This window comes from Polistes canadensis, unplaced genomic scaffold, assembly GCF_001313835.1.
Source record: "Polistes canadensis isolate GaletaPanama2010 unplaced genomic scaffold, ASM131383v1 scaffold_5, whole genome shotgun sequence".
Lineage (NCBI taxonomy): Eukaryota > Metazoa > Arthropoda > Insecta > Hymenoptera > Vespidae > Polistes > Polistes canadensis.
Window position 1 is genome coordinate 654,554 of NW_014569552.1, and position 13,334 is coordinate 667,887.

The 13,334-nt window shown below is 29.4% G+C and overlaps 1 protein-coding gene across 1 annotated transcript in view; it reads left to right on the forward strand.

Moving 5' to 3' along the window:
• Window positions 1–13,334, forward strand: part of LOC106788040 (zinc finger protein 395) — a 93,584-nt gene that overhangs the window by 54,635 nt on the left and 25,615 nt on the right. The window contains exons 3-5 of the mRNA XM_014750958.1: window positions 874–1,091; window positions 1,779–2,098; window positions 5,086–5,157. Coding sequence (XP_014606444.1) covers window positions 874–1,091; window positions 1,779–2,098; window positions 5,086–5,157 — 610 coding nt within the window. The remainder of the gene's footprint in view (window positions 1–873; window positions 1,092–1,778; window positions 2,099–5,085; window positions 5,158–13,334) is intronic.

Here is a 13,334-nt window from a genome sequence, read left to right on the forward strand (position 1 = left end):
CGGAAGAAAGCTATTGGAATAATGTAATGATCGATGAAACGTTCGATCCATAAAGCGTGCATGTGTTGCCGGTTAAATGTCATGGAAAGTGACTACGAGTATATTTCGCGCCGATTTCAACCGGTTGATCTTTAATACGGTGAAAGCACGTGCTCAAACGTTATATCTACTATCTGGCATCGTTCTGTACGTAGAAAACGTATACGATGTCTTCGCTAATTTTATCCCATGGAATTTATATTTTGTCTCGTTTCCTCGTAAAATATAAACACTAATATCCGATTAACGTTTCGAAGAAATTAAATAGTCTTATCCTTGTATAATTTTTTCTTTTCTTTTATTTCCAATAAAAACGATTATTTCTTCATTTCAAGAATAATACATTTTTATCAATCCCACGTATAAATCCAATTGGAAATAATTTTTTTATTGGAAATTGATAAATATTTAATGATGTTATAATGAATATATGTGAGTATGTGTGTGTGCATGCGCGCGGCTTTTTTTTTATAATAATATATTTGTGATAAAATTAACAAATATATTGTTAATAACAATCGAAGCTGTAATGGGGGAACTATTTCTGTATAAAAGATAGATAAAAATTTATACACAAAAAATAATAATATTATTATCGATTAATTCATTTTTTTTTTTTTTTTATAATTTATTTCAAATAAAAAATTAGATATGTACATACGAAAATAATCTTTACAGATAAAAAATATTATAATTTAATTAAATAATAAAATTAAAAATAAACGTCAGACATTTTTTTTTTGTTAAGTAAACAAAATATTAGAATAATTTGTTGGATGGTAAGATGATAACTCTTTTATAACAAAAATTGATCGAACAAAAATGATGTTTCAGATCTAGAAAACGACGGCCAAGCTCGAGCAATGATTCTGAACGATCTTACAGTGGATGGAGCGAAAGGATACCTTATGGTTGCGGTCGGGAGGGTTGTCGCACCAACGAACGTGGTGATTGCATGGACGAATGCACTGCCGCGTTGGTTCTCATGTCGCTTTCATGCTCGCCCCACAGTCCTCACAACCCGTTACCACTACACTGCCAACATAATTACGGTCAGTAGCAAACGTGAAACTTCACGCTATTCGGCTCGATCCAAAATTATCGAATTCTTTTCCAGAAAAAATTCGAATTTTCTATCTCATGCATTATTTACATCATATAATTTTATTACTTTTTTTTTTACAACCTAATTCAAATATTATGAAGAAATGAATCCTATATAGTCCGATCTATTTTTGTTGTTGTTACAAAAATATATATCATTTGAAATCAACAAATATTAATGTCTAAATACAAATGTGAACAATATTTAAAGATACTCAATTAATTCCCCATATTTCAAATTAGTACGAAGAATCTTTTATTTGTTACAAATTCAAGTTTTATCAATTGGAAAAGAAATTTAGATTAAAAAATAATACTAATTTAACATGCATACGGATTTCAAAGTAACACGAGTCACATGGAGGGTTAAGCAATTCAACTTTTATATACGAGTATATTTATTTTTATATTGAAAAAATATAATAATTACTTGGGAATAAATTAAAATTTCTTTTCGTATGCTATATGATTTTAACGTCATTTATTTTTTCATTTATTTTATTATTATATATTTAAAGGTAAAAGAAAAATAAATAAATTAGCGATTGTCCCTAATGTGATAATTATTTCGCGAATTGGAATAACGATTAAAATGATTAATGTCGAATATTATTTCTTTGACTTTGATAATTAAGGTTCCTGGGGAGGTAGAGGAGGAGGTGGAGGTGGTGTAGTAGTAGGTTCACCAGGAGTTGGTGGTACCTCGAATAGTAGCAGCAGCAGTAGCGGTGCTTCCTGGCGAAGTGGGACTCCAAGTCCACCCCTAAGTGACGAGGGTGCACCAACGACTGGTTCGTTGTGGCCAACACCGGCTCACGTATCACACATCAATCAAGCTCATTATCCTTGCAACCTTTCGGGTTCATCCTCGAGCAGTACACCAGGTTCGACGATCACCATGGACGAAGGCATAGTGCCGGATTATCTTGAAGAACAACATCCACGTAAAAAGAAGGTAAACAGCTCATTTTTTTTTATTTAATTAAACATATTACCAACAACAACAACAAAAATAACAAAAAATTACAAATTGAAATTAAATAAAAAATGTTACTAATAGTTTTCTATGCGCACACGTATATGTTTACGGCAAATCATTTAACATTGATTGATTATTTGATTAGTTTCGTTCGAAGGAATATATTCAATTTCTGTTCGATCAAATAAAATTACATTACCTCGATTGTAGAATTACATTTTCGTTTGATTACAATATTTTTCTAATTCGTTTGTTTTCTTTTATTTTTTTTTTTTTTTAATGATAATCAAACGCGCGTAATTCAATTGGGGTATTATATTATTTCTAATCCTAAGCGAGATTTATCTATTCTTATATCTTACGATTAATTGCAACTTAATTAACTATTTTTTTTAATTATCAATCATTAACATTAATCATCGATTCAATTTTATAATAGTTAATCGATGGAATTAATCATTGCATTCTTATCTTACGATAATACGTAATGTTTGGATTGGATAATAAACATGTTTATATTTGATTTTTCTTGCACATGCAAAAAATTCCTATTTACACTATACATACACATATAATACATACGTATGTACGTAGATGTAAAAAAGAAAACAGTAGGACGTGCGAGGAAAATATCATAAACGCGTGCATGCATAGTCGTATGAATACATATCGACTTACAAAACGATCCTAACTTGCATTTATAATAGCAGCATCTGTTTATTTCTCACTATAATTCGTTCTTTGTTAACATGACCTTCGGATACTAGAAATTAACAGATAGAACATTAGAATTTATACAACAATACATTTAAACAAATAATTGATCGTAATTAGTAATGAAATTTAACAAACGTAATCTACAAGGTATTTTAGTATTAATTATTTCTAATTAAACATTTGATTAATGATATTTGATTAATACAAAAAATTATCGAAAGTAGTCTAGTATTTTTAATTGATTTTATTAACGATATTCCCGTATATAAATTTTCTAAGCTCATTAAATTAATTATTTATGGAACGTATAAAAATACATAACAACAACAAAATTACTCAATAAATGTATTCTTACTTTTGAATATCTTCTCAACTATTTAAACAATATTTAATAAATAAAAAAGTAGTTGGATGTTGTTTTATTATCGGTACCACATTAAATTTTTTTCAATGCACAACATTAATTATTTATTAAATGTGTAAAAAATATAAAGAAAAAAAACTACTTGATAAATTTATTCTAATTTTCGTAGCTAATTAAACAAATTTCGAAGATCTATTTTTTTCGATCGTACAACGTTATAGTTTGCGCGTCAACAATAGAGAGAATAATTAAAAAAAATTGTTTTTTTATTACTGTTTTCCTAACATTTTCGTAACATCCCAGTAATTTGTATCCATTCATTAAAATTGAATATAAAAGAGTTACTTCTCACGTTGAGATTGTTGTTTCAAGTCCTCATTTATTTCGTATCGTATCTATTATCTCAACACGAAGGCGTTTCCCGAGACTACTTTATTACGAAAAGGTGTTCAACGGCTAAACATATCATCATGAATCGATCAAATGACCGGTTTTCAAATATACAATTAAAATTTTCTCTTCTATAATATGTTTATTGCTAATTTATTATATATTTGACATTAACGCGTCAATTATTATTATTAATAATTATTTCAAAAAAAAAAAAAATATTTATCGATTTATTATTTACATCAAATTAAATATTATCTCCATTCGATCGAGAGAGAAAAAAAAACGAAACAACAATTGTGTAAAGACCGTTTTTTTCATTTGGAATGCAAACTTTACGTATTATTTAACCCGCTATCTAATTAAATATTATCTACATTTGATCATTAAAATGAAAAAAAAAAAACAAACAAACAAACAAACATAAACGAGAACTTTTATTAATAGATTTAATTATAAAATTATTACAACTCCCTTTTGCATTAGAGATAAAATGAAAAGAATAACAATTAATACAACTTTCGCGTTAGGATAGAATTTTGTTATTTAAAAAATATAATACGCTATTATCTATCGACAAAAATTAGTGAACAATTATTCCGAAATATCTTGCGTAACACGTGCGACGAATAAGAAAAATCGAAGAAAGAAGGGAAACCTGGATGTATAATAAAGATAAAAATAAAACTAGAAAATCTTTTCGTTGAAAAGTTCTTCTCTCTCGTCGAATAGTCAAGGTTCCAGGCGCGTCGCGTGTATCTATCCTACCTACCTACATACACACACTTATAAACACATACACATACACAAATATATACATAGTATTATAATTCAACGAAGCTTGCTGGCAATGAGGAGGCTCGGCCCTGACCGATCGTAGCTGTTGCATCGACTGCAAACGTTTCACGTTCGTCGTCATTACTCTTGTACTATCTTTGCCAAGATACACACACATACACACACACAAATGTAGCCTTTTTCTATCCTTTCTTACTAACTATTTCTCTCTTTGTCAATCTTCCTTTCTTTCTAATTATCTTTCTTTATCCATCCAATTCATTATTTTGTATCCGTTTCCTCTCATTAACAACAATACAATGCTAAATCTCGAATACTGGATGACATAAGTGTCGTGGGTCCGAGCCAAGGATGTAAACACGCCACAGATGATTTTTGTTATTTCGTAAGAAGAGGCGAGCTGCAAAGTTAACCAGCCGAGCCTTGAGGAGGTATTATCGCGCAACCAAAAGATAATTTTAGCACTAACTATAACACGCCGACTAACTAAACTAAAATAGTTCGCTGCTCGAAAGGATCCCCCTTCTATCTTTTCCCCCCCCCCCACGCCTGTGTTCGATATGGGCCCGATTATTTCAAATATCATTATTATATTTTTATCTCATTCGAGATTTACATATTTATTTTATATTTAATTACTTACTTATTAAATATTTATGTTATTTTATATTTCTTATTTTCTTAATATGTCCAGATCCGAGCGAAAGTTGACCGAGATCCGGTCGAGATTGAACTGAGTTCCTGTGAGACCTTCGAAAGCGAACAGGTAAGTATATTTAATATTATTTATATTCAAGTAATACCAAATATATGTGTTACAACGATTTGTTTCGTCTAAAGAAAAATGCAGCTTTAAAACATAGATCTTTTTTTTAATCGAACATGATGTTTTACACGTGTTTAGCCCTTAAGCCTTATTTTTCATTTTTTCCCACGATTTAAGATATACAAATTATTCATAAAGTGGTGATTTCTTTTTTTTTTAGTTTTATTATATATAGAATAATATGTCAGTAATATAACAACAAAAAAATGTGAGTATCTATTTAAAAAAACAAAAATGAAATTGACATTCGAATGATTTTCAAATGTATTGGGAATACTCGGAATACGTAATTTAGATTTGAGAGCAGAAAGGAAGAGATGGAAAAAAAAATACATTAAAACATTCGTTTATGAATCGATAAATAATCTCGTAATAATAAAACAAATCAAATAGATGATGATAATATAAATCGAATATAAGACACGTAAAAAAATTATAAAAAAAAAAAAAAAAAGAAAAAGAAAAGAACATTTTTAATGCAAAAGAAAATTGGCAAAAAAATTGTATAAAATTAAACAAAAGTCGGATAAATGGATAAAAAAAGAAAAAACGAAAGATAAGGGATTGCACGTGAGAAAGAATCGACGTTTCCGATTGCAAAATTTTCTCCTACTTTTATTCGACATCCGCTCCGTTTTGCGGCGAAGGTCGGATGCCTTTCTAAGTTTCTAGGTTTTCAATGTATACAGTATGTTACATAGACTCTTTTCTTGAGATAGATATATTGAAAGAAAGAAAGAAAGAGAAAGAAAGAGAGAGGAGAGAGATTATCGCATTTAGTCAACCGATAAGACCATATCTCGACATCTTTTTCGATTACACACAGCTACTCGGTTCGTATATACCAGTTCTTATAAACTTCCTTTTTCCTATCACAAACGGATCATATAATAATAAATTATTAAGATCTATCTTTCATTTACTTGCACACATTATCTTTTTTTCTTTTATTTTATTTTATTTTTTGTTTATTAATTTTTCTTTCAAATAGAGAAATACCATACGCGATAATTTTGTTTACGTTTACAATTAATTTCACAGTGTTAGTAATATGTATTCGTAGTTTTTGTAATCATTATTTATTTGATTTTTTGTTCTCGATACCAGACAAGCTACCTGCCGTGATTAAGTATTTCTATTTACTTCTCATTTATTTTATTTCGAATAGTAATACTAACACACATACTTGTTTTACATTTGTAATATAATTTAATGTGTTCCTGTAATAAAAAAAAAACATCTTCGTATATTTCTTTTTTCCTTCAAATACGTACACACACACACACACATACAAACACAAATATTTGTTTAATATTAATAATATAATTTTATCCTATTATATTACAAAAATATGTGGTATAATAAGTGTTAAAACATTGATTATATTTAACATATAAATATACATACTTGTTTTATAGTTTATGCGCCATGTATGTGTGTATAAATCACCGTCTGTCTATCTGTCCAACTGTGCCTGTCTTTATACAATGATATCGTATCTCGACAGAGGAAGAGTAATTTTTTATTAGGTGCAAATTAGAGTTTTGTCGGATTTCTTTCGTTAGCCTGCATTGGCCCTGCGTTCGAAAGCAGCTCATTATCGCAAAGCCTGTAATTAGAGAGTTCTCGTAAAGACCAGTTTTTACGATCGACCCGGTGATAATAATGAACATAAGTATTTCGTGCCAATTTCGTATCACTTCTCGAAACGTTTTTCGAAACTGTCCGATTATTATTCCGATTTTTAAGCAAAATAAAAAAAAAGAAAAACTATATATATTTGTATATATATGCGTGTGAAAAAGAATTTAAAAAAAAAAAAAATAAATAAATAAACAAAAAATAAAAAGACAATTTACGTGAAAGGTGAAAATTTTCAACGTTATGGAAAGTAAAAATCGTCGATGATTATAATAAAAACTCGTAGCACGCTTTATGCTTTAATCAAAAATGTTTCGCATAGTAACCGAGATAAGCCTTTGATTTCCAAGGCTTGGTTAAGAATTTTTATTATTATTATTATTATAACATTTTCGTTTTTTTTTCCCTTCTATGCATATATACTTCTTTTCCTTTTTTTGTTTTTCAATTAATCTATAATTTTCAATCTGTAAAGCCAAAATTTTCATGCAATCATCGCATCTTGTGTTCGATCTTATTAAATTCTAATTATTTCTCTATATAAGTAAATGTATAATATATATATATGTAAGTTATCAAAGATTAGAATTTTGTTTTTTATTTTTTAAAATAAAAAGCATAAAAATAGAATAATTTTGTCCGATAAGGAAAACTATATACAATAAAAAAAATTAAACAATCGCAGATTAGAATTAAATATTTTCATTGTCAATTTTTATTATCGTTGTTAAATTGTGAAATAAATTCCCGATAATTATTGCACCTTGAAAATAATGTATATAGAAGAAAAAAAAAAAAATTCTAATCGGTGTTTCTCTATCTATTATATAAAAGTGCGATAAAAAAAAGAAAAAGGTATCACAAATCGGTATCTTTTTTTTTTTCCTTATTTAATTTTTTTTCCATTGGGATCTCAAAGCAATCGAATTGGAAAATAATAGTCATAGAGTAGGAGGAGGTGGTAATATCATTCTGGTATCGGTGTCCCTGACGGAGAAGTTTGTTGGGTGGACGGAAGAGGGGAAGGTTAGGCCAGGAAGTATCACTGGAGTTACGCCGTGAAACAACCGCGATGTTTCCTTCCCTCCGATTCTCCTCTGTTTTCTCAATATGTAAAATATTGTTAGAAAAAAAACGATATTGGAAATATTTCTTATTAATTCACACGCGAATGCACAACTCTTTTTTAAAGACTGCATGTTTTGCATCAATAATAATTATTCGTAATAAAATTCTTAAATTATATTAAATATCATGTCTTATATGCGATTTGTGAAAATCGTCTAAAACCAATATAAAAATTCATAGAAATTTATTCTTTTTCTTGATCTCTTGTGTGAAAAATGTAATTTACAATAGCATTACTTCATTAATCCTTTTTCACGTTGGATTTTAATCCAATTTTATTTTGGTAGTAACTATGACAGTTAAATGTTTATTTAAAAAAATATTCTCTTATTTGTTTAACGATACGATTAGTATTGTACAAACGACAATTTAGTCAGCATAGAAATCGTATCAATTCGAGAGAGAGAGAGAGACAGAGATATAAAAGAAAAAGCTTTTATACTGGGTGATTCACGAGACACGGTAATCGGTAGAGATTACTTTGTTATTAGCTATCGGATCGAAAATGTTTTTATCAAGTATTGCATGGTTTCAAAAAAGCTTTAACATGCATATGTTACGATCAACCTATATAATGCCCAAAGGATTTTGGTCGATTTTTAAATTTATATTTTATATAAATTATATCGATTATAAATTTTCAAATTTATACACAATGTCAGTAATATATGTTTCGGTGAATCTTTAAAATATGCTTCAGTGGGGTGGGTTTAGAGTATAGGGGGGTGACAAAATGATCTTTAGAAGGAAGATCTACACTCTTAACAGAAACCGAGCACCACGCTAATTTTTATAGTAACAAAATGACAGTATATATCTTTAATTATTAATAACTGAATTCGTGTCTTTTTCTAAATTAAGAAAAACGTACCACGCTTCAGGTTTTTTTTGAAGATTTGTCAGGATTTTTTCAAGACTGCGTTAGAGTTTTTTTGGTTTCCTTTTGTAGATTAAGAGGAGTATTTAGCTCAAAAAATCCTGACGCAAGCCTGATTCAACTGTTACAAAACCCTCAAAAAAATATATTAATTTTTTCTCGACGGAGAGATGAAAATAAAAGTAACACATATTTTACGTTATGGTATTAATTAAATTCGTTTTGAAATTACGTTAACAAATGGGCGTAAATAAAATATAGAAATTGTTAAAAGATTTGACACATAATTTAAAGATGTCTTAAAACTATGAAAAAACGTTTATTCATCACGATACGTGAATTACCTTGTATTATTCTTTCTTTCTGTCTGTCTGCATATTCGTTTTTGTGTTTTTTTTTCTCTTCGCGTTTTTCAAATATTTTCTACCGAGGTTTACTTGGAACTTAAAATAGAATTTTAATTGATCTTGTAGAATTATAAAAAGAAAGAGAGAGAGAGAGAGAGAGAGAAACCTTGCGAGGTTTCAAAAGCATCCAATATTACCTTAGGAACGTTCTCTATCGAATACATCGTTGTTTGGTTAGCCTCGACATACGTAGGAGACATAGATTAGAGATTAGAAGGTGGGAGGGGAAAAGTACGCGTGTCGAAGCACGTGTAATTTCAACTGCAATTATCGAACGACCTACCATTGCGTTTGTTACGCTCGATCGCTTCGATTACGCGATCGTTCGATCATTTACTTTGTCATGACGAGTTAGATAAAGCTTGACTGATAGATAGAGAAAGATAAAGAGAGATAGAGAGAGAGAGAGAGAAAGAGAGAAAGAAGGAGAGAAATGACAACAGCTATGTTTCTCTCCCCCTTCATTAGAGTTTCATTCGAAACCTAGAATTGTTGAACGATTAATGTGATGTTAAATTGGAGATTTTACAATGAACATCATTTTCTGATCCTGATAGATCAAATCTATCTAATGAACCTGAAATATATGAGATTGGTTAATACTGTATATAAAATGATCATGAATAGAATTTTTTTTAATGTAATATCTTTGATATTTAATCCATAAAGAGTTTTTTTGTTTCTTTTTTTTTTTTTTTTATGGTAATGTTCAATTGTATATTTTACAATGAACATGATTTTCCATACAGTTTGACTAAATCGATTTAACGAAGCTGAAATATATGAGACTTGGTGATGGAGTGTTAATTATACAGTATGAAGTGAAAGATGATTAATATGAATTTTTATATAATATTAGTGAAATACATAAACGCGCAGAGTTTTTATTTTCAATATGATTATTTATTAATAACAATGAACATCATTTTCCATGCAAATCGACTAAACTAATTTAACGAAATCAAGACATATGGGATATGAACTATAAATTACTTGAGTATTATAAATAAAATACATTACTGATTAAAATACAAAGTTTTATATATTCTCTCTCGTTGATGTAATAAAATATTATTTTTTTTACAATGAATATATAATTTTTCATACTGATAAAAAAAAGTAATTTTTTTAAACGCGAAAGTACGAGATTATTAAACATAGTATAAAATGATGAATATAAATTCCTTGTATATAAAAATAAATTACGATCCATCTACACGATTTTTTGTTTTTTAATTATAAATTGTATTTTTTCAATACAATATTCCATGGTAATAGAAATAAAGAAAAAAATTAAAAAAAAAACAAAGAAAAAAAAACTAAATTTAATATGTACTCAAAGTATCAGACTGTTTACACAGTATAAGACGATGAATATAGATTCCTCGAATATTTTAGTCTTCGTTCGATAATGGTCGATATTACTGTCATCTATTACCCCCGTTACATCGAACGACCAATATTCGCGACAAGGAAGCCAGTCATCCAGTCAATGAATTCCAACCTACGTACTTAAACACTAAATATGTATATATACGTGTGTGTAATTAGATGATAACAAATACGAATATTTGAAGAAAGGATCTATTTAGGATTTAATTCATATGTTTTATACATTGTACATGTTTATGGGAGTACGCGTTTAGAAAGAATAAGGATCGAATAAAAAAAAAATTATATTCGATCTTACGATCACACGCCCACTCCTTTTTCATTTTTTTATCAGCATTCAATACTATTATCAACACGCCTGCACTACCGATTGAAATTATTTTAACGTGTACAAAAACTTTCAACACTTTTCAAGAACAAATGAAAGAGATCAAAAATTGTCAATCCTTTATTTTCCTGACAAAATTAAATAATTATAAAAATGTAAATTATTTTTTATTTGTAAAAATCAAAAAATTCATACTTTTATTGACAAATAACGTATTCTGATTTTATTTTTAGTACAAATAATTGAAAAGAAAAAAGAAAATTAAATTACTTACTAATTTAAGTAAATCAACTTTCAATCATTTTGTAAGATGGTCAAATAATTTTGACAGGTAGTGTACGTCCACGTATCTATTGAAAAAAAAAATTAGAAAAATCATAAAACATTATTTCGGCCTATTAATCTCACAATAATGATTAATCATCTTTCTATTAAACAAAACTCTTTAATTCTGATCGATACATTTTCATTATCGACTTTACATTGTAGAAAAAAACACACAATGTTTGTTCATTCTTTTTAACACACTACTTTCAAACACAAAAAAGAACAAAAAGAAAAAGAAAAAAAAAGGAAACAAAAAGAATCCACCTTTATCATCCGCTCTGATAAATACTTCTCTAATAAGAATAAAAAAAGTGATTTATATATTTCTCTCTCTCTCTCTCTCATTTACCTCTCGCGTGATCTAAAAATATTAACAAATTTCAAATCAACGAATAAAGTCCAAATAATAATAAGAACAACAACAACAAAAAGATCTGCATTTCCTCTCGCGAGGATGAACATGCAATATAGGAACCTTCTTCACGGTCCCACTCAACTACTGATCAAAACGATCAAGAGAGAGAGAGAGAGAGAGAGAACATAATGAGAGAAAGAAAACTATATGTATATGCATAAAGAGAAAAAAAAGAGAAAAGCGCATGCGTGGCCCTCCGCCGTTGCACCGCAGTGCACAACGTGGGCTCGTGACGTCACTAGTGGCACGTGCCCCTCCTCCCTAAGCCCCTCGTACCCCTCATCGTCAAACTTATAATCGTTTGACGTTGCTGCGGAAGAACGAGCGGGGTCGGACACTGAGGGTGGTGAGCTTGAGAGTAGCTGAACGAGGAGGGTGGGGAGGGGGAGGGGTGGAAGGTAAAAGAGAGAGAGAGAGTATGAGGGCGAGTAGTGGTGAATGCAAAGAGGGGCAAGAGGAGTGAAGTTAAGGTCACTGTGGCCCTGACTACATGCGCGTCGCGCGTAATGTTTCTCTTTCTTTGTATTGGTCTGCGCTCGTTCCTCTGTATTATTATATGTGTACGCGTGTGTGTTTGCTCGTTTGTTCGTTCGTTCGTTCGTTCGTTGGTTTGTTCGTGCAGTTACCGTAGTCGTCGTCAACTGACAAAGAGACAACTCACAGAATAATTATTTCTAGTTCCGTGTCCAACCCCCTCTGCTCCGCCCCCTTCCTCTTCTACCCCTCTGCATCCTTTACTTTCCATCATCCTACCTATAGTTTTGCCTGCATTTTTCTCCTCCATTATTTTCTTTTAATTGCCCTTTTTTGTTTCGGGATTAATAATTTATTTATTTATTTGAATTTTTTATTTTGCAAATTTGTCAATCTTCCATCTTTTAAATATTTCAATTGGAGATTTGTAAATATTAATGTGGAATAGTATCATTTTTTTATGTAGTTTTAATAAATTCAAATGCTTCTTTTCTAATCTTTTTATCTTTCTTCATAGATGCAAGAATTACTTAATCATGTATAATTGTATATGATATATTGGTATATATATATATAGTCGCTAAAATGTCAAAACTATTTACGTCATACAAGTGCGATTCCGAAAGTGAACTGATTTTAATTTATAAGAACATGATTGCGTGCAATTAATTGTTTCTGGTAACTGGATATAACGTGATTGTTTTATTAAATTAATAAGAATAATAATGTTTCTCATGTAAATTTTTATAATATTTCCATGCGTACGTTTAATACAATTAAATGTAATTCATTGTAAACGTTTATATATGTACGTGCATTACAAATGTATGTACGTAACTAAAAATTGGCAAGCACAAGATGAATTATTCACATTTTTCGTATCTTTTTCTATCCTTTTCTTTTTTTAAATAATTCTAATCAAGCATAACATCTCTCTATGTAATTCTTAAACGTAATCATTGACAAGCGTACGTAATAAAAATTATATGAGATGACCTTGAGGTTCTCAAAACGCGCGTCATCAAACCGCGCTACTCAAACCTAAAACATATCTTCTTGTTTTATTCTTCTTCTTCCTTTTTTCTTGTTTTTTTCTCTCTCTCTCTCTCTCTCTTGATCGTTTTGATC